Source organism: Thermobia domestica, chromosome 9, assembly GCF_964235325.1.
Source record: "Thermobia domestica chromosome 9, izTheDome1.hap1.1, whole genome shotgun sequence".
Classification (NCBI taxonomy): Eukaryota; Metazoa; Arthropoda; class Insecta; order Zygentoma; family Lepismatidae; genus Thermobia; species Thermobia domestica.
The window spans coordinates 180617960-180640792 of record NC_137462.1 but is presented as its reverse complement, the minus strand read 5'-3'; the positions used below and the strand labels follow the sequence as shown (position 1 = coordinate 180640792).

The following is a 22833-nucleotide window of genomic DNA, read 5'->3' as shown; positions in this document are numbered from 1 at the left end:
AATCATACATAAACCTAATACACTATTGTTAATCAAAAAACTCGTGAGAATTATTATTATAGAAACTTTTTTTCATGAAATACCTTATATTAAGGGAAAAAATCCATCACACCATACATTAGTTGTTACTAAAATATGAATTGAAATACATGTTATACGCTCGGAAATAGATCAACTCGGAAGACAAGATACACAACTCTGAGCTCTTTTTTAACTTCTCTCATCTACTCCAAGCTGAATTTTCGTGACTCGGAAGTTTAATATCTCTATGTAGTGATTTCAATGTGTAGTACTTTCAATAATTAAGCAAGCATTTGTTTAGTTCATTACATCCATTAGATGTAACAGCAAGTACTCAAATAATTGTTTATAATACACATACAAAAAAGTGTAAAAGTAACAGCTCCAGGGAAAGCAAAAGTAAAGAGGAGAAAAGAATGAAAATATATGTTTTTATATATTTATATTTTTCTGGGCACTACCGGCATCTATGACTTTAAGCCCGTCACGTATGAGGGATGACGTACCACAGCGAGCACATTATCCGACGAAGTGGATAAGGAAGGAAGAGGCCTGGGACTTGTAAGTTAAGTACCATCCCAGCATTTGCCTAGCGTGAATGAGGAAAGCCAAGGGAACATCTCGCTCGGGATGGGTGGCCTGCAGAAGTTCTTACATTTTTTTGGTGTAAAATAATGAAAATAAAGAATTTACATTTATCTAATATGGATTTATTTACTTTTTAACTTCAGATCTTCTGCCTTGCGAAAAACAATTCTCCAGGATTTCTTTCTTCTCTTTTCATGGGAAACTAGCGCAGTTTAAAAAAAAAAAAAAAAAAACAGTAAATTCCCTGACTTTTCCTGACCTAGACAGAAAATTTTCCATACTATATTTTAATGAAGTTAAATAAAGGTTGTGCTGAAGATTAATCACCTATTGCTGTAAATTCGTTGGCTAAATACTTTTATGCTTTCATAGATGAAACGAGTGTTAAAAATATGTGGGAGTCATTAGGAGAAACGGTAATTCTAAACTTGAAGTATTTTTGATAATCTTTTATCTCCCTACATAGCAACTGATACTCATTCATGTGTTTTAAAACAACTGCTAACATTCCGAACATTCTAAAAATATAAAATAATACATATGATCATGTGACAAAACAAATAATTGTATATATATATATATATATATATATATATATATATATATATATATATATATATATATATATATATATATATATATATATATATTAGGGTGGTCCATAAATATCAATTTTCAGATCGAGCTGGTCTCACCCCCTAAAATGGTTCCATATGGGACTAAATTAAGCCAGCAGAAAAATTAGTTTAATTGAATAATATTAAATGGTACCCCAAGCGACCTAAAATTTTGAATCCGATTATAGTACATAGTGGGAAAAATCTGGAATAAACTCATGTAATTTAGAAACGGCTAAAGGTAATGTAAAGATACACTGGATAATAGAAATAGAGGAAGAAACATATCTAATTTTGTATAGTACCAGCCATTGCGGCCATCTTGAAATCCGCCATCTTGGATTCAGGTCAAAATTTTTCAATAGAAAGAGGGTCATGTGACATATCGTTTTGAGGTATCGTTTTACCAAAAGCACAAATCTGGCACTATTTTAAAGATAGCTTTAGTCATGTAAGAATTATTACCTGTGAAAAGATTTCTCCTTTTCAGATTAATAATTCTTACACGACCAAAAGTAAAGACATGAGTTTGGCATGAAAAGAACGAAAGGGATATGCACGGCTTCAAACGAAAGAGGAACGCGAAAGAAAATGCACTTCTGAAAATAATTTGTTTGAACTTTATACGCCAAAAGACATGGAGCAGTTCAAGTAATGAAGAGGAAAACCCAGTTGAGAATGTTAAAGAAAATGTAAATACGAATGCGTGTGTTCCCGGACCGTCCCGGTCTTCTATTTACCGATGCTGAGAGAAAACCTGTGGTGAAGTTGCACAGAGCTACAAGAAATAATTTCAGAGTGCATCAAGTGCGTTAGTTGTGCATTGGAACGGAAAACTACTGCTGAATTTGACTGGCAGAGAGACTGCCGGCAGGTTATCAATAATTATTACAGGAGATGGTCATGAGAGGCTAATTGGTGTTCCCATTTTGTCGTCATCAAGAGAAGAACATATTGATTCTACTATAGTACATTCGCTTGAAGAATGGAACTTGGTAAAGTTCGTGCAGGCAGTTTATTGCAATATGGATCTTGTCAACGGTGCTTGCATTCTGCTAGAGCTGTAGCTCCAAAATAACCTTCTATACCTTCCTTGTACACACCACATTTATGAATTAGTTTTAAAATGTTTATTTGATAACTGTTGTGTTTCGTTTGCATCTGGACCGGACGTTCTCCTATTGAAGTGTTTTCAGAACGAGTGGTCTAAAATAGATTGCACTAACTTTATTCCAAAAATTGATGATGATGATGTAACAAACAATATTTCCGATGTAAGAAATGAAGTGTTGAATTTTGCTATCAAACTTGTAGAAGCAGGACACTGCAGAGAAGATTACAGGGAATTTTTAGAACTGACCATCATATTCTTGGGTGGCATACCTCCTTGAGGAGTTTTCTTTCGTTTGCCTGGAGCAATTCACCATGTATGTGGATGGGAAAAGCAAGCTACTATTTAAAATATTTCTCTTTCGCCAATTTCGTTTAACGAAGCAAATAGAAACGGGTCTTCGGAGAGTATGCACTTTCTGATCCGACTATATGTTCACAGTTGGCTTAAATGTGATCAAACATCCCATTCACCATTACAAGATCTACAATTTTTGAAAGATTTGTACAGTTAAAGACAAATAGATGCTGAATTTTCTGAAGTGGCTCTTTCTAAATTTTCACGCCGACTCTGGTACTTGACGGAGAAACACGTAGCATTGGGGTTTTTTGATGATGGAGTTACCATAATGGAAAAGCAAAAAATGGTTGAAAGAATTAAAACTATAAGGGGAAACCGTGGAGCAACAAAGAGGCTTGACGCAAGAGATGATACCATAAAAATTCTTGTGAAAAGAGAAAATGAAATCTTTAAGTTTTACGTCCCACGGTTATGCCGGTTAGGCTAAAGGAGACGGTGATCATGAGTAATGAATGAAATGGTGGAATGAAGAAAGTGGGAGGAAACGGGAGAACCCCGAGAAAACCCACGCACACGGTGTTTGTCCACCACAAAGTTCACTTGGCGGGGGCTGGGATCGAACCCGGGACCCCAAGCACCAGAGGTGAACGCTCTACCACTGAGCCACCGCGGCCCCCTTGTGAAAAGAGAAATCAGTGATTTTGTTACAACAAACAAATTTTCCTCGAGAGATTTAAAATACCCAAAGGGTTTCTTGAGTGTGATCCGACTTCATGGCCAAATAACAATGACTATTTTCAAGAAAAGACAATAGTTTAATTCATCCACGTAACAAACGGTGTGCAGAAAGGGGAGTGTAACTAATAGAAGATTACAACAACGTTCTTACGAAAAATGAGGAGCACAAACAGTTTCTTTTGCAGATAATAAAGGCCCACAGGCAATCTTTTCTTATATGCGACAAAGTGAACTATGTAGCAAATAAGATTCATAACTTACCAAAAAGATACTACATAAATAAGGGATATTTCAATTTCTTATAAGTTATATTTTTTCTTTTTCCTCTTAATGGTCTATGAATCATGTTGATGGAAAAAACTTATTTGCAGTTCAAAGCGAAACAAGCAGTTTGTTTCAGTTTATTCCAAAATTCTTACATATCTGTGTTCCATAACTGCAATAAAATAACATTACATGAAGCATTTTGTTTTTTCATACGTAATAACACTTACATGAATATAGGTAACTTGAAAATAATACCAGATTTGTGCATCTGGTAAAATGCTACCTAAAAAAGATATGTCACATAACCCTCTTCCTATTTAAAAATTTTGACCTGAATTCAAGATGGCCGCCATGATAACGTATACAAGATTAGGTTGGTCTCTTCCTCTAGTTCCATTATCCAAGACATCTTTTCATTCCCTTGAGTCGTTTCTAAATTACGAGAGTTTATTCCAGCTTTTCCCCATACACTATGTATTGTAAACGCATTCAAAATTTTAGGTTGTTTGAGGCACCATTTAAAATTATTCAATGGATCTAATTTTTCTCCTGGCTTAATTTGGTTCCATACGGAACCATCTTAGGGGGTGAGTCCAAAGAAATTCCTAAATTTACTTTTCCCATATAAATTTGGACCACCCTTATATATATATATATATGAAAAGTGCAAAGAATGCATATCTAAGGTATAAATATTTAAGAACATTTTTTACAGTAACATTCACGATCTTTCCGCTTACGATCTTCTACCATACTACTGGAGTGTTTTCTTCAGATCCGATCGTTTCAGTACGTCTTTTCATTTGTATAAATGTCTTTTTCTTCTTAACTTCAGTTGTTACATTATTTCTCTAGTGAGCCTCTTTCAAGTTGGCACCTGCATTTCTTGTTGCCTTGAATCAGTTGTTTCGAGATAAGCAATAATTACCAACCACAGTAGGATGTGACAGAATCATGTGCCAATGTCTGTGAAAGTACGAACTCTGTGTAAATCATCTACAAGACACTCCTTATTCAAAGAGAAACTAAGTTCAACCGAGATGTTTTCAAGTAATATCTTCTTAATGAACAATGAAAAGTTGGTGATGTTCATATCACTGAAGACAGGCAGTTCAAAGGATCCATAGGCATATCAAAATTACTCTTTTTTGCCTAACTAGTTCTTGCATACGTATATCTTGTATGTATGTATTTATTGTAAAGTCGCTTTACTTCGTCGGCAGAAAGACCAGACAAACGACGCGTTTCCGCAGTTTACTTGTTCCTACCTAAGTTTCTTGTCTAAGACTAAGTTTGAAGAACGACATGCTGTGCCAGAAGTGATATGTATTTCAACAGTGATTTACAATAATGTTCTTGCAGACATGTTAAAATATGAAAACAGTTCTTATGAAAACATAAGATATCGAATTCAGTTAACTACTCTGACATTAAAGCTGTACGAAACTGACATCTTACTACAATCATCGAGGAGAATTTCCATAAGGTCTTCAGATTGACTGATTGATTTGATGTTTAGTGTCCCTTTCAGCAGTAACGCTATATGAGAGTTGGACCTACAGATTAACGTGGGATCCAAACCACACGAGCTCCCGCCCGGAATCGAACGCGGAGTTCCCACGCCAATGGTGTGTACGCCATAAGGTCTTCGCAAGTAACTGCTTCAACCAAAATTTTGTTCTTTACAAACTTGGTCGTGAGGTTTCACAGAAGTTTAATCCTTTCAAATCTGATTTTATTTTAGTTATTAAAAGCTGTATCTTGCAGGATCAAGAAGGAAATCGTCAGATGGAAAGTTATCCCACGAATAGTTCAATCTAGAATCCATCTAAGAAGTATTAAATGTTCTCAACTAAAGCATTCCATTCCAAGAACAGGAAATAACATGACATATGTCCTATATAGATAATGTCAAACGATGGTTCTGGATTAGTACCTAAAACCGGACGTTTTCCACCGAACGAATCAGGCAAAACTTTTCAGATAATATAGATGATTTGGTAATTGCCTCAGAATCTGAATTTCGAGCTGAAACATTTTTGAATATGTTCTAAATAGATGTTATGAGCAATGCAACATTCTAGTCACAATCCTGGAAGAATGTTTTAACTGTACTCTGAGTAATGTGATGCTATAGCTATCAATTGTAACATTTTTCCTTCTAGATCATTATTCGACAAACATTCTTTCATTTATTAAAGAATTTTTAATTAAATGTTTTTCCGCCCATGAATTTCTAATTTTCTTTTTAATTCATGGCTTTTGTACCTTCTTCAAAGGCACGCAGCCTGTCATGTGTACTACGAAAACTAATATAAATATCTGGTGTCCATTCTATTTTCGTAGGTGCCCCAAAACCAAACTAAGATGACCTTTTCATATTAACTTTGTTTAAGTTTCCATCTATATACAAAGGTAATTTACAAATGATTTAGATTGTTCTGATATTTGAACGCTGCAAGTGGCAATCCGACGACAATATGACTGAAAGAGTTGATCTTGAAGAATGATGCAGGAGGCCAGGAAATGCCAGTAATAATATGACTAGCGTGCCATATGATAGGCAACTTATTTATCGTCAATGTCAGATCATGGAAGGTGATTACCGTGTGCAGAAGTGGACTGCTTAGTTCTTGTGGAAGAAATATGCCTGCAAACATTTACAGCAGATTGCAGATAATGTGTGGTGACAGTGCCCCGTCACAATTGAAAAGAGTGGCTGGCCATCAGCCTTCCGCATTGACGTAAATATTGCAATGTTACCAAGCGTACTGGCGAAAACAAGCGTATCACGTTCGATGAGTTGGATGTGAAACTGGTCTCCATCGCTGCACGTTGCACCTATCATCTATGAATTGAAATTGTCAAATATTTGTGCAGATTGGATTCCAAGATCTTTGGCACTGGTACAAACACAAACCAGAGTGGACAGGAGTCGTGAGCTATTGTCACTGCAAGATGGTGATCCGATCGGGTACTTCACGCGGTTGGTGACTGGTAGTGAATCTTAGTTTCACCATTACGGTCCGCAAATGAAACAATGGAACCACAAGGTCAGTCCTGTACCATCCAGTCCACTAGATCTTGTAGAAAGCAAGTAGCATGAGTTTCGAGACGAAAATGATATCATGAAGATGGACTGGTTCATGCCGAACATTACCATCGAAGTGATGTGTACTATGAAGGATTGTTGGAACTTTCCCTAGCTCAAAAATCTCTTTTCTTTGGGGGGGGGGGGGTTAAACCCAAGAAAACTTATCTCCAAAAATATACTTCAAGCTGAAATGATAATGTTATGTGTTTTTAATTACTTTCTTCAACAGGGTGTCTACTGACTTAGGCAGCCTAGGATTTAGTTTTGTACCTGATAAACCTGGAATTTAACAACAAAACCTGGCTTTTCTCAATCTTACCTTTTCCATTGCATGTAATAGAAAAGTCCTCATTTTTGTTAAAGGCTTCTGTTTTGTGAGTATGTTGATGGTAACCAGGGGGATACCTGCGCTGAGTCCTGTCACTGCTTCCACTTGGTTATGACATGCATTTTTTCTTTTCTTTTTTCTGGTTTTTACGCTTCCTGTAGCAGAGTTCCCATAGACCTACAAAGTTTTTAGGTGGAATTTCTATCCATATTTTATGTGGCAGTTCGAAAACATGTTTTGTTACAAGTCTAGAAATTAGGGATATATAGGAAAAGGAAATTTTACGAAAAAGTAAGAGACTAGTCAAAGAAAATAGTACTTAAACTAGAAATCAACGAAAACTGGGAATTTTTGCTCAGGAAGTGAAACATTTTTTTTACGTTTTGCCTATTTGTTAAGATAAACCGATAATTGAAACGGGAGAGGGATATGAATCACATGTTAGTTAAAGATGAGAACTCTGACTGCTTTTTTCAGTTACTGCACATTTTTTCTGAAGTGGCCTTCTGGTAGAAGATATTAACAAATATGTCGTGGCTAAAATTTTGACTCAACTTTTTGCGGTGTTTTTGCAAACACCCTGTACATCCACGACAAGTTCTCATCTACATACGTTTCAAAATTTACTAAAATCAGTTGTTATACAAGTTTCAACAAGACTTATTCCTAATTTTTCTTCTTTTACGAATTCTGTGAAATAAATCTATTTCTTAAAAACTTACAAAGAACACAGATGTTAACAAGTGTCTGGTTCCCTTCCGTCTCAGACATTCTTTCCAACCCTTACGACCAACTATGACATGATAAGATTCATTTTTTCCCTTTTCTTTCAAAATAATTTCTCTGCTTTCCTATGAATCATCTCGCCATGTACAACCATTGGTGCGACCTCCTGACCTTAACACTTGGTTTAGTTCGTTTCCTATATGTCGCTATTACTCACCATAACTGATACCAATGTTACCAATCCTTCTTAGAGTATTACTCCTAGTATTATATAAGACTCTATATTTAGCGCTGACGCAATACGCTTTTACAGCTGCTGAGTCTGACCTTTGAACTGAACACTGGTGGTGACTATGCGTCATCCTCTCTGGTATAATGTTGTGCAATATCAACTGGTTGTTGTTAGCACCCATGTCTGTATTCTTTATTTATTTATTTTTTTTTTTTTTTACTATGGGTATCTTTGTGAGTGTGTGAGCATTGGAAAAAATTACCCAAGTCACTAGAATCGACACGAGGATATCCTGCGTCTTATGAGATCATCCCCAGCCAATTACATTTCACCAAGTGGTCCAAACCATTACCTTATCGATAGCCAACCAAATTGTAGAGAATCATTTCTAACTATTGCACCATCTGATGCAATACTGACACACCTACATTCGACCTACATAAAATCTCGGGACTGAGATCTCTCGAGGTCATTACCAACGATGTCCGAGATCAGCGCCTAACTCGTGCTCTAGTTCCTCCCTCAACGGAAGACAGGACTGTGCAATTCTTGCAGAGTTAAAATACTTTGTATTTTACTTAGATAAGAAGTCGACTAATGCCTCTGTCTAGGCATGTACTTGTAATGGTATGTTTGTTAAATTCCTGGACATCTTTGTCCCTGTTTATTTAAGTACGTGAAATTGTGAAGTGTTTTGTGCCAACTCTATAAGTGTGAGATCGCAGCTACCATGTCCATATCTTACAAGTGGACTTCTACTATCGTTTGGGCCGTAAGTACTGAATACCCTCTGGTCCACTCAGAGGGCCGTTTTATTTTGTTAACTATCGCCCTAAGCAATATGAACTATCTCGCAGTGATTTATCCACGCACCGATTCTTTGTGCGCATCTAACAATCTTAACATGTCGACTGTGATTCTACCAGAAAGCCACACCTACGTCTAAATTAACTGTTCTTTGGAAACCTGTGAACTTTGACCTTATATTGTAACTTACCAGTAGTTCGTAAACACTCATGTGATTACGGTTTGTAAAGAAATTGAACTCTTTAATAAATCTTACTGGAACACATTCGCTCTGTTGTTAATCTCGTCATTGCTCGTACAGACCGGTATAAAAATCCCAAACCTCATTGTAAGCATTTATCAGATAACGCTTCCCACCTTGGACCACACGCTGTGAATTAAATGGTAAGCCGCCTCCCGGTGGGCTGTCATGAGAGTGATCTCTGCAAGCTGTCTAGCGTTTTCGAGTCCTGTTGATTTCCGGGGAGGGACATCACCTGGGTAAGTTTCGCCGACATTCTGTCTCGACTAAGATGCATGCAGTTAATGTCTCCGCCGCCTCCACCTACAAGTAAAAACTAATCATCCTTTAGCCAATCCGCTCGGGCTACTAATAATCACTGGCAGTCTTTCTTCAAGAGTCGACTGTTAGTGTGTGAGTTAATTTCGCCTACGATAATAAAGTCTTGCGATTCGACTCGCAATTTGTGTTGTGTGGCACCAGTGAATAGTTTAGGAGGGCTTTGGTAGGAAAGTACCTCTTAACGAAGATCGTGTGTTTCGTAATAGTGAATTCCACCTTAACGTTACCGTCACCCTATCCTTGCGTTCATCAATCTTGTGGTTGTGATCTAATTTTGTAAATGATTAAAGGAAGTCGCTTCCTCAACTGGCCTATTAATTGATGTATAAATGAATAATTCTTAAGCCTTTGAATTTAATTAATTACATTGATAATGTTCTTTTGTAAAGTTGTTTGGTCGTTTAATTACCGTACATTCTCAATTGCTCATTTGCTCGAACCCTCTCTTTTATGGCGACAGTGCACTCAAACATTGTTATTCGCCCGCCCCCTTTTGATGTAACTAGTGATAGCGGGATGTGTTTGAAATCCCTCCTTTGTTGTATAGTCCGCAGCAAAAAACCTGCAACATGAGCATGTAAGTTTATTGTGAAACTACGTCTAACAGCGCAGGGAATCAACGTCTAAGTGGTACGAATCACGCCAGGAGAAACCTCGGCGTTCTCCCCTGCACACTTATTTTGGAGCAAAGACTTCGTCGTTTCACAATAAACTTAACATTACATGCTCATGTTGCAGGTTTTTTGCTGCGGACTGTACAAGACCTGTGGGGTGTCACCTATTGCCACCCGCATGGCCCACTTATTTCTATTAATTTATTGTGCTTAAATTACTATAAATGTGTATAATGGGGTAATATGGCGGGCAAGTAATTCCTCAGTGTTTATTTTCGTCATCTCGTATTATGACTTCCACCTGGGTTCGATGCTTTATTGCGCCACTGTCAGATTGATCAACTGACCTATTGTTTAGGCCTTAGCATCTACCCTCAGAATCTTAAATCACACCGTCCCTTGTTCGAGTCCAATGTTATCGGTGTGACTCCCAGAGAATTCATCTAAATCATATTTATATTGTGTTGGCCATGTTTGTATTGCCTTATGAATCTCGTAGCCAATTGTGAGATTGAGGAAGCGACTATTCGACGAGCTTTACCTTCAATGCACGATATAGAAGTAATGTTCTAATATCAAACATTAAAAACTCCTACCAGTGGCATTTATTACAATTATGAAGTCACATTTGATAAAACACTTGATTTGACCGTGCAGGTTATACACTAAAAAATATATTTCCGTGCTGGTAAAGTTTCCAAAATTCCACATTTTCCAAAATTTATAGATAATATTTAATACTTTGCATGGAAAGACATAAATTTCTGCAAGCGACATAATAAATACAAATACAGCTGTATTTTAGATTTACAAGCGTAAAATCATTACTAGTGCTTACAACAGATAAAACAAGAGAGTGCATATGACAGACGACTGTAATAGACATTATATTCAGATAGCATTTAGTATCTCCCAAACTCTTTAATTTGCCTATTTTATGTCGAGAACAGAACACAACCAACCCCTGCAGGGCTTCTAACCCATTTTTATTATTATTATTATTATTATTACTTCTTCTTCTTAGATTAGGCGAGATACTAAATATTAGCCCTATTTTCGGGTTAAGTTCTAAAGTTGGTCGTCTGTTTCTAGCAAGATTTTGAAAATTTACTGGGAAGAAATAGATAATTTGCTTGTTTGTATGCTTGACAATAGATAAGGAGAGCGGAAGTTGTTATTTATTCATTATTTTTTTTTTCCTTTTTACATAAGCGGTTACAAACATGAAACTAGAGCTCATGTGGTTCGGATTCCACATTAATCAGTAGGTCCACGTCTCATATAGCCTCGCTGCTGAAAAGGGACGTTAAACTCAACTCAACTCAAACATGAAACTACGGTATTTGGCAAGCGGAGGGAACTACTTCGCACAAGATTACCGCATGGTTATACTGTGAGAAAGAACGAGTATTTGTATCGTGAACATAGTTGTAGATGTTCTCCCAACATCCCTTCTCCCCATTTCTCATTATCACAGTCTCCTTTAGCCTAGCCGGCATAATTGTGGGACGTAAAACTTCAAGATTTCATTTATCATTTCCTTTTCAAGCAATCCTAAAAACTAAAGATTTTTAAATTTTCGTACTGTTAGTACGCCTTTTGTCGAAAACCAGACGCACGACCAACTTCAGAATAAACACATTTGTTCTTACTACCCTCGCATACACGTACTTCCCGTCCCTGACGCGCCTGCTCTTTTCGGATGCACGTCCTCGCTATGATGCCGTCCACCAGCTTCGTCCTACCCTGACTGTTGACATTCGTACTTTTCATGGGCCACCTCGCACATGTTGGTTTGCGTTTTATGCAGTGTAATTTTTATGCCATCCATTTGGACGCCGTACTTATATACAAACGTAAAATAAGTGTAATTTTTCAACAATTACTTTTGGTGTCCCCTTGAACTTTATCTATGCTAAATGGGGTTATGTCACGTTCCCTAGCGTAAATTATTTTGGAGAATTGTAAAAAATAAATTATTGCCAGAATTATAATTTTTCAACAATTATTTCGAGTGGTGTGCAAAACTTGACCTGAGCGGATGTTTCTACACACTTCTGAGAGAGTAATCCATAAAATCTTTTTGTTGTTAAACTACTCACTACTAATTTTGCACACTTGTCCAAATTTCTGTGGCAACATTCTTTCTTCTAAACACCCTCTTCCTTCTGCTGTCTCATGCACTCCCAGTGTTAGCAACAATACCTTTCAAAACATTTTGCCTATCACCAGCTTCTCCGGCAGTGCTGCCAATTACAGGGAAAATCACCAAATCTAGGGGATTCGACTTCTAGAATATCGACAAGAAATATTTCCGATTAGCGTCTCTTTTTATGTGTGTGTGTAGTGTTGTAAATAGAAAAAAAACGGTTCGTATTTTTTCAGAAATGTACGTTTTTTTTAGAAAAAATACATTGCCTCTCGTTTTTTTTCTAAATTTCGTTTTTTTTCAAATAGTCATTTGTAATGCATCTTACGTCCTTTTAAGTATGAAATATTTTTATGTAGGTGTAATCACCGTAAAATGCAACATAAATTAAACGCTAGATACTAATACGCTACAAATATTTTACAATTTACATAAATACTATACCTATTAACAATTCGGGTTTCAGCAGTTTTCATCAATATCAACTAAGAAATAAAAGTAGAAATGAAATTTGGTTTTTTCGTGAAAGCAGGTCTTTAATAAGTACTAAAATAATGTCACGAACAGTAAAAAATTCCAATAACTTGTCTAAAGATAAAAACTAACACTAATTTGCCTAATAGTATTTTTCTAAATGTCATATATAAATAATTTGTCGACTAATATATATGATATGCAGAGCCGGCTCTATCATATCTGTAACACGTGCATTTGCATGGAGCGGCAAGCTTGGATGGTGCGGCAAAATCTGTCATAAGTATATTATTTAAATTAAATATTTCTTGTTGGAAACAGACTTCATGATGATGGTAGTTACATTTACTAAGCTGACCTTCTATTTGAATACTACATTCATAAATTTTGTTTACGTTGCATTAGTTTAAGGCCACATGGACAATGCTAAAACAAATGGTCGAATAAATCCGAGCACAAATTGCTTGATTGTTGTCAAATGCAAGAATTCAATTCTCGAATAGTAGTGAATATCTGTTCCATTTAGTAACTTATCACAGTTTTGATATGAAACTAGTCTTGTTTTTGTCAGAAACAAGTTCCTTATCATTGAAGATAGAAACAAGTTTTTAAAAAAATGTTAGAAGATGTAAAAGAAAAATCAGGAAATAAAGATAAAAGAGCTAGTTGCACTGGAATTGCAAACTGATACATTGAGATTGAAGCTCGATAGTGATTTCTATAAGAAGAATTACCATCTTTTTTCTGCAGGCGTGTTTGCTTTATCTTTCACTAACATAATAGATTAATATTTAAAGAAAGAAAAAAAAGAACAGACAACGGGATTGCATTATTAGTAAGTATTTAATCCTTCTGAGTGCAACTGCACTTACCCACACCTTTGTTGTTCATGCTGGAGTAGCATACTTAAAATTATGACTTAAGATTTGTTCTTTTTGGAGAAAGGGGGAGGCGGCAAATTATGCCATTGCACGAGGCGACAAATTGACTAGGACCGGCCCTGATGATATGTATATAAAAGACATGAATATAGGATGACTCAATTTGAAGTAATGCAGGGTGTTTCAAAATTAATACTAGGGTTTTGAAACTTTGTAGTATCTATTACAATCAACTTACAATTATAAATATATCAAATGAAAGAGCAACTCAAACAGTTTTGTACGCACGCATGTACATGCATTGTTTCTTCTGTCTGCCGTTAGAAAGAGCAAGCAGCAAAGATGGAGACTAGAGAGCAGAAAGCTTTTTGTGTTTTAATAAAGACTGAATCTGTACAGTGCAACCGTCTGTGTGAAGAATATGAAGGAGACGCTTGCAACTAAGTCTTTATAGTTTGTAGTTGCTACAGGTCTAAAGCCTACAGACTACGGTTTACATGCCAATTTCGCAAGTGAAATATTGCTGCATAAAAATGAAGATTTTCTGGATCGTGTCATCTTCAGTGATAAATCGACCTTTCACCTAAGAGCTAATATGAACACTCATAATGTTTACATCTGGCCATCAGCAAATCCTCAGGAGATGGTACAGTTGAAACGAGACTCCCCTAAATTGAATGTGTTTTGTGCCATATGGCGGAAAGTTTATGGGCCTTTCTCGCCTATCGACTAGATATGTGCCGTGTGACGAATGAATCTCACATTGAACACTTATAGCAAAGACTGTTTGAGGTGCACTTTCACTTGATGCATTGCTTATAATTGTACGTAAAATGTAATAAGTACTACGAAGACTTAAAACCCCAAAGTTTATTTTGAAACACCCTGCATTTCTCACCAACTGTGTTGGAACTAAGATGTAAAAAGGAGAGAAAATTTTCCTTATACAGTTATTGTTTACAACGATATTATTATTAGTCGAGACTATAACTCCAACAACAACACGAGTTAGTAGTCCAAAAAAAAATGTAATCAAATGTATACTCGGTGGCCCAGGTGGCCAAAGTGGCACACAAGGGTGTGTCACTTGTTTAATCCGCTCCTGTGTGGACACTAATTAAGATATCGGGATATTATTCTTGCAAAATATGATTGGACTATAGTTTATCATATTAATTTCTTTTTCTTCTGGTGTCGAATTTCCTTCTCAAATTTCACCCCAGTCAAAATTTTGAGAATTTTCTAATTTCGAATTTCCTTTACTTCTTTTTTCCCTGTAGCTTCCTTCGTTGTAGAAAGACATCCTTAAGACTTGGCAGGTAGATACCTCGGATAGATACATAACTGTTAACATCAATTGGACGGGCCTGCGCGCAGTGTTGCCAATTAGGGAAATTAAAATTCTCCTATATTTGGGCAAAAAATTAGAAATTTTTCTTTATAAATCTGTACCTATACGTCCGAGTGCAAGTCAACTTACGCCAATCAAACATTTGCCCTTACTTAACAAACGCAAGTACAAATCGTTACAATGGGGTAATTAGGCGGCGCACATAAAATTCGTATTTAGGTTCTAACCCTTGATTTTTCTAGTTTTTCCTTACTTTTCTGTTTACCGTAATATATGTTTGGTAATTAGAAGCTTTGTTCCTTAAATATCGCCATAATACTTGTAAGGTATATTAGTGGTGTACCAATGTTTAATTTAAGATAGTTTGCGTCTGTATGGTAGCAGTGTTCCCAGCTACAGAAAATTGTAATTCCAGATTTTAGGGGGAAATTTTGGAAAAAATTATATGTTTTGTCTCTATTATTTCCCTCTTGTTGGCTATATCGGAACAAACGTACCAGTATCTGGAAGTCTCATTCTTCCTCTACACAACGCACTATAGAAAGTGTCAATAGGATAATTAGGGGAAGTACAGTTGAGGTTTACAGTAGACCTTGTTCTCTAATTGGAAAGATAACTGTGATTTTTTTAAAGGTAGAATGAGATATTTTTTATTGACATGCTTACGTTATTAGATATCGTCACAATACTTGTAGGATATATTAGAGGGATACCAAAGCTTATTTTAAGATAGTTTGTGTGTGTCTGATAATAGGGGCAAGTAGCCGTATTTGGGGAGGTTTTTTTTTTTCAGGAAGCTATAAAACGTTCCCTATTTGTAACAGGGTTCTAGCAAAATATGAATGGTGTACGTAGTTAAATTAACTAACTAATACAAAGTGCCAATTGTACGCGCCTTTGGCGTGGGAGACCCGGGTTCGATTCCCGGCGGGAGCTCATGTGGTTCGGATTCCACGTTAATCAGTAGGTCCACGTCTCATATAGCCTCGCTGCTGAAAGGGACGCTAAACTAAAATCAACTCAACTCAACTCAGCAAAGTGCCAATCAGTGACATCGCTGAAAAGTTTTGTGAAAAATGTTGAGTGATAGCAGATTAGGAGTTTTTGTTAGTGGATTTTGAAGTTCCTAATTTGGGGAGGAAGCTAAAAATCCAACACAAACTTTTAGGACAGGCGAAATCAAACACAATTGTACTGTATCATTCTCTTTTTACTGCTCCCGATTCTTGTGCCATAGCTAGTGAAATACAATTCTTCAGATTTTCGAAACGAAAGTGTTGGATTTCGAGCGATGAATTTTTCAGCCATTTTTTCCCGCTGCTCCGTCTTTCTGTGAAAACGAATTAGGAATGTCATTACTCTTCGCTAGTTGATAGGGCAGACGTCTGACATCCTGTCTGGTGAGTCCATAATAACGCTCTTCCATTATCTTGCAATAACTTGCTAAGTCCTTTTCCAGTTCTATAGGGAATACCGGTCTTCTTCCTATTCCTTAGGTATTTTCTCCATACCTATATATCGCTCTAACGTAGTCTGTGGCACCCCAAACACTCGTGCTACTTTAAACGATCCCATTTTTTCCCTTTCTGACTGCTTCGATGGCCGCAACCATACGACCTAGGTCCCACTCTCTTCTCGGAGCTATCTGGAAAACGGGAAAACGTCATGTAATACTCTCTGTTGCGAATGGTTTCCAAAATTTGGGCCCCTCAAATTAGGCACCGCACGACCTCCCCAAATAAGGCTCCCTCCTATTTTCACTTTCGTCATATATTTGTAGTCCTTCAAACCACAATTCCTTACAATAGAGTGAAACAATTCTACAGACTTTACTTACTTCTCAGGATCCTTCACGCCTTCCCAGCAAGTATCACTGTTCTGTACATTAAAAGCATTGACGATAGTCCAAAACTTTCGCACAGTCCGAAAACATACACTTCACACTACTGCTTCCACTATAACAGCCATGCGGCTTCTGAGCTCTGGAATCTTCCACAAAGCCTTTGTACAGTACAATGCTTTCAGAGTGCTATACTAGGTGTCAGGATCTCGTCGACTGACAAGTAAACCTTACGTTTGGGTGAATCGAGTTGCTGACTGAGACACATATGAGAAAGTAGTAATAAACGTGGTCAGTATTTCAGTGAAGTTGTAGGTGCGAAGCTCCAGGGGTTTAGGAGATACAGCTACCAGAACATCACATGGAAGCACAGAATAGTCTTCATACAGTTGGAGGTAAAAGCTCTGTAAGACCTCTTGTAACGACAAAAGGTGAATAACAAATATATGAGTACATATTAGGACTAGGGGGAAGTCATATAGTAAGGGTATACCTGACGGCGGCCATCTTGAAATCCGCCATTTTGAATTAAGGTTAAGTTTTTAAAATAGGAATAGGGTCATGTAATACATGATTTAAGGCGCAAATTTAATCAAAAGAACAATGGTGACGTTAATTTTGATTTACGCGCAATTGATAAAAAGTTACAGGGAAATTAATATTGTTGCAGCATATGTATTAGTCCTTTACCCCACCTTGTAATTTTGTGTTAATGATAATAATTAAATAAAAAGCAGGCGGATAAATATTAGGTCTATGGTAAGAGTTGCCTTGATGGCGGCCATGTTCAAATCCGCCATTTTGAATCAGACAAAAGTTTTAAACAAAACAGTGACACCTTATTAATAGCAAATTTTACCATAACTCCAACGGTATAACCATTTTTGCTTTATCATTAACCAGCACAAAATTAAATGGATCGCTCCTTACGACTACTGCTTTGACGGAATTGTTAACGACAAATGTGTCAAGTTAACTCGATTGCCTTTGTTAGGTGTGTTCACTGTGAGCAGAGCATTTGTGCAAGTCATGTACTCTTTCCTGAACTACATATTGATTGTACTAATTGAGGACTTTTCTGGAAGAAAGACCCAAGTTCAATTATGACTCAATTCCACTTTGGTCATTTTCCTTAAATTAGCAACTTGTTTATGCGATAACAAATGCTGGTTAATGATAAAGCAAAAATGGTTATACCGTTGGATTTATGGTAAAAGTTGCTATTAATAAGGTGTCAATGTTATGCGTTTTGTTTAAAACTTTTGTCTGATTCAAAATGGTGGATTTGAACATGGCCGCCATCAAGGCAACTCTTACCATAGACCTAATATTTATCCACCTGCTATTTATTTAATTATTATCATTAACACAAAATGTACAAGGTGGGGTAAAGGACTAATACATATGCTGCAACAATATTTAATTTCCCTGTAACTTTTTATCAATTGCGCGTAAATCAAAATTAACGTCACCATTGTTCTTCTGATTAAATTTGCGCCTTAAATCATGTATCACATGACCCTATTCCTATTTTAAAAACTTAACCTTAATTCAAAATGGCGGATTTCAAGATGGCCGCCGTCAGGTATACCCTTACTATATGACTTCCCCCTAGTCCTAATATGTACTCATATATTTGTTATTCACCTTTTGTCGTTACAAGAGGTCTTACAGAGCTTTTACCTCCAACTGTATGAAGACTATTCTGTACTTCCATGTGATGTTCTGGTAGCTGTATCTCCTAAACCCCTGGAGCTTCGCACCTACAACTTCACTGAAATACTGACCACATTTAGTACAACTTTCTCATGTGTGTCTCAGTCAGCAACTCAATTCACCCAAACGTAAGGTTTACTTGTGAGATACGCCACCTCCCCAAATTAGGAACCCTCCCCAAATAAGGCGCCTTTTCCCTAGTGTTGCGAGCTACAGAAAATTTTAATTCCAGATTTTAGGGGCAAATTTTGGAAAAAAAATCCCTTTTATTTCTATTATTTCTTTCTTGTTGGTTACATTCAAACAAACGTACCAGCGTCTAACAGCCTCATCCTTAGTCTGCACAGCGCACCATAAAAAGTTTCACTAGAATAATTAGGGGAAGTGCAGTTGAGGTTTATAATAAACCATGTTCTGGAAATGGTAAGAAAATGGTGAATTTCTGAGGTAGAATGAGATTTTTTTTAAAATTCATGCTTACTTTGTTATATATCGCCATGATACTTGTAGGATATATTCTTGGAGTACTACGGTTTATTTTCAGATAGTTTTCGTCTGTCTGATGGCAGCGTTTCCAACCAAAACAATTAATTCCCGTTATTAGGTGAAAAATTCGGAAAATTTCCCTTTTCCTCTCTATTATTACCCTCTTACTGGCTACATTGAAACAAACGTACCACTACCTGAAAGCTTCCTCTTTGCTCTACAGAACGCACCATAAAAAGTTTCAATAGGATAATTAGAGAAGCTGTAGCCCCGACATATTTGATTTTTGCTTCTGAGGCCTAAAAAGTGTCAAAATTTCATTTGTATGACATTTTTTTTCTTTCCCCTCTTTGAATGAAAGCCAGCGACTTCAGGATTTCATTATACCTTGTCAACACACCAAAGATTTGTTTAGGTGACTTGAACCCATATAGCAGCAGTGGTGCTAGATACAAAAAAAAAAAAAAAAAATTAAATTCGGTTTTGGAATTTTTTGTAAATTTTCACCCCTGCATTTCCCTCAATAATTTCCCACCCTTAGGCAACACTGCAATGCAACGTACACCAAAAAATAGCCACATTCATTTTCTAAAAAACAAGGCCTTAACTATATCAATCGAATGAATAGTTTTTGAGCAATAAGTCACTAACTGGAAAAGTAGGAAAACGCCAAAAATGACCTGGGGCCGAAAGGAATAATCACACAATTTTGCTCTTATAGGTACAAAGAAACAAACGATTTGTAAGTTACGAGGGCTTCGACTCAAGTTCTGTCGATTATTTCAATAATCTGCAATATAAATCAATAAATAATAGTTGCCAGAAAAAAAACAGACATTTGAAAAAAAACATGAAAAAGAACGATGTTTTTTATTGAAAAAAAACTTCACAGAAAAAAAACCGTTTTTTTACAACACTATGTGTGTGTGTCATTTTTAAATGACGATTTGCCGATTTATTTACAAATCTAGCAATATTTGTGTTGTGATCAAATCAAGCGTTATTAGTCGTAAGCAGTCTTTATATGTTTGTTTTCTTTTTACTTAATTGAATCAGCCCAAGCGTCGGTGAGTTCGGCAAATACACAGCCTCCAAAATCCCGCTTCATTTTCTGATAAGCTGTATCTTTCCTTCTATTGGAGAATAATTTTAATCTTCATTTAGTTCATGCAGAGCTTCCATTGTAGTGGAGCACATTTCAGTAACAATTGTGCTTTTACTGATAAAAGCATGAAACTTGGCCGAAATGTAGCGTACATAAAAGTAAATACTAATATGATAGGGAGTCAAAAATGATAGGAAGCCCAGTAACGACCTCTGGCGGCCGTCTTAAAAGGCCCCCTGTGTCATACATACAAATTTCGAAAACCGACAGTAACTTTCTTATTTTTGATTTTAGCATGATGGCTTCTTTTTAAAAAATGTACTTGGATATTCTGATGATTACAAGAATGTGCACTTTGTTGTTCTTCGATTGTTAGTTTCCGAGATATTGTCCGAAAGAAGATACAAATTCAACAATTGCTTTTTTCCTGGTGGTTTTAGCGTGACGACTTCCATTATATATATATATATATATATATATATATATATATATATATATATATATATATATATATATATATATATATATATATAAACAAGAACATTGCAATGATTACAGGGATGTGTATTTTATTCCTGTACGATGAGTTGTTCTCAAGATATTCTTAAAAAGAAATTAGAAACCTACTGGGAAAATAAGCAACTGAGAAAGAAGAAAATTCATAGATGGTAGGAGTTGTAAGTGAGATAATTTGGAATTTTCTATATGAGACACAATAAAGATCGCAGTTACATTTATGTTTCAACATTGTCGATTTTAACAATTAGTCCCCGCGTAGCATAGTCGCTAACGCTCTCGCCTTTGGTGCGAGTGGTCCCAGCTACGATTCCCGGTGGGGATACTCAGTCATAAAAATGTAGAAACCTTTTTCAGCCTAGACGTCGTGAATGAGATTTTCCTGGGTTTTTCTCATTCACACCAGGCTGTAACGGACCGTTTCAGCCGATCCGTTTACAGAATAATATTCCAGAATAATTTTACAATGTGCACTTTTATTTCAACTTTCAAATGTCGACTGATTTATGTTTATTTTATTATTTGTTATTTGCCACATTATCTCAATCTGTACTTGTTTATTTTCATTTATTATTTGTTAACTAACTTATGCTATGTGCAGTGAAATCCATATTCCATTTTTATTAATGTCTCTGGTAATAGGATATGATATTCTTTATCTGCACCTAGGATACTGCACAATGGACTTTCTAGCAGATATAAATTACCTTTGAAAGTTTTGTAACCAAGATTGAAACAAAATGTAGCGTGATGTACATTGTGTAGTCGTCGTAAAAGAAAAGGTAACGAAAAATTACTTTGAAATTAATTTTGTTTGATTTGGCATTAAAGATTTGTGAAAACGATGTGTCTATAAAATAATATCCTTCCGGAATCCAAAAGATAACATTTGCTGTATAGAAATATATCGGATGTACTTTTAATTTATCATTATCAATACAAGTAAGTTGTTAAAGTCATTATATTTAGTTCACGACATGATTTCTGAAGACACTTTAACTTGATCATCCGATGTTTTATCACCAATTCATTAAATCGTATCAATGTACTTATTCATTTATGTTGTAATTCAGATTTCTCCGTTCACTAATATAAATGTTTCTTAAAAGAAGATTGAATATGTTAATTGAGTCTACGTATTTTATTTAGTGGTATATTACTATAGTATTGCAACGATAAACAGAAGCAATTGTATTAGTATATATATGCGAGGTTAAGTGGAAGGGATTAAGATTGTATGAATTACAACTGAGATGATATGCTCACATTGATATTATGGTCGTTGGATGGTCCGTTCATGCTACATAGCTATAACAGTCTGTCACTTTCTTAGTATACTTACTTTAAATATTGTTATCTATAACTTAACTTGTGTACAGTATACAACCGATTTATCGACTACATCCGATTATATTCACCTTCGTCCGAGGGCCACACCGTCGTATTTCGGAACTTGCAATCTGGATAAAATTCTAAATTTAAAGACAGTTTGTTGTCCAAACAGTAGATCAGGACAAAATAACAAAGCTAGTTACACCTTTCAGCCTGCGTCTACATGGGGAACAGAAGGGTGTTTCACATCAAAATGGCGACTGTGAACAGGATTTATCAGGTTGCTTTAAGAACAACTTTCTGATAGAGAAACTACGGCGGAAGTTGTGTTGTCGTTGAAGAAGTGTTGAAATTCTAACTAATTCAATACTAAACCTATGTTTACTTAGGATTCCGGGGGTATTTTATGGAGATAGGAATGGCTGTGAGGCTTCATAGACCTTCCAGTGCCAATAAGCAGGACAATGAGTATGCGTGTTGCGCGTCCGATTCTAATTTGTTATCGAGTGACGAAACCGTAAATTGTATAATGTGTAGTCGCTGTGAGTCCTGGTACCATTTCGACTTCATGAACATACCAAATGAAGAATTTGATTCTTTAAGTCAAAGTGAAGTGAAATGGCTGTGTACTAAGTGTGGAACTGCAAATAGTGCACCCGAAGAAGACGTGCATCGGGAAGACAAAGTGCCAATACTGCGTTTGTCCGGAAGTAACGCATTGAATAATTTGAATGGAAACTCTGATACAACCCGGTTAGAAACAAAGCCTTGTCGAAACGTGATCGAGTGGAACAATTATACTACTGATATTGCGTCATCAGGACAAACAGAGGAAATTACATTACAAATGATTTTGAATAAGCTATGTCAAGTAGTCGACAAGGCAGAGGAGTATCATGAGGGACTTCGAACATTTCGCCTGGAAGTTCGGGCTATGGGAGATGTTATAAAAGAACAAAGTAAAGAACCGAGAAAACA

The 22833-nt window shown here is 36.3% G+C and overlaps 1 protein-coding gene across 1 annotated transcript in view; it reads right to left on the bottom strand.

Moving 5' to 3' along the window:
- The window catches only part of LOC145660482 (delta(3,5)-Delta(2,4)-dienoyl-CoA isomerase, mitochondrial), a 55069-nt gene extending 42828 nt beyond the window's left edge, over positions 1-12241 (bottom strand). Inside the window, exon 1 of the mRNA XM_081725555.1 lies at positions 12108-12241. Coding sequence (XP_081581681.1) covers positions 12108-12147 — 40 coding nt within the window. The 5' untranslated portion in view covers positions 12148-12241. The remainder of the gene's footprint in view (positions 1-12107) is intronic.
- Between the last annotated feature and the right edge of the window lie 10592 nt (positions 12242-22833).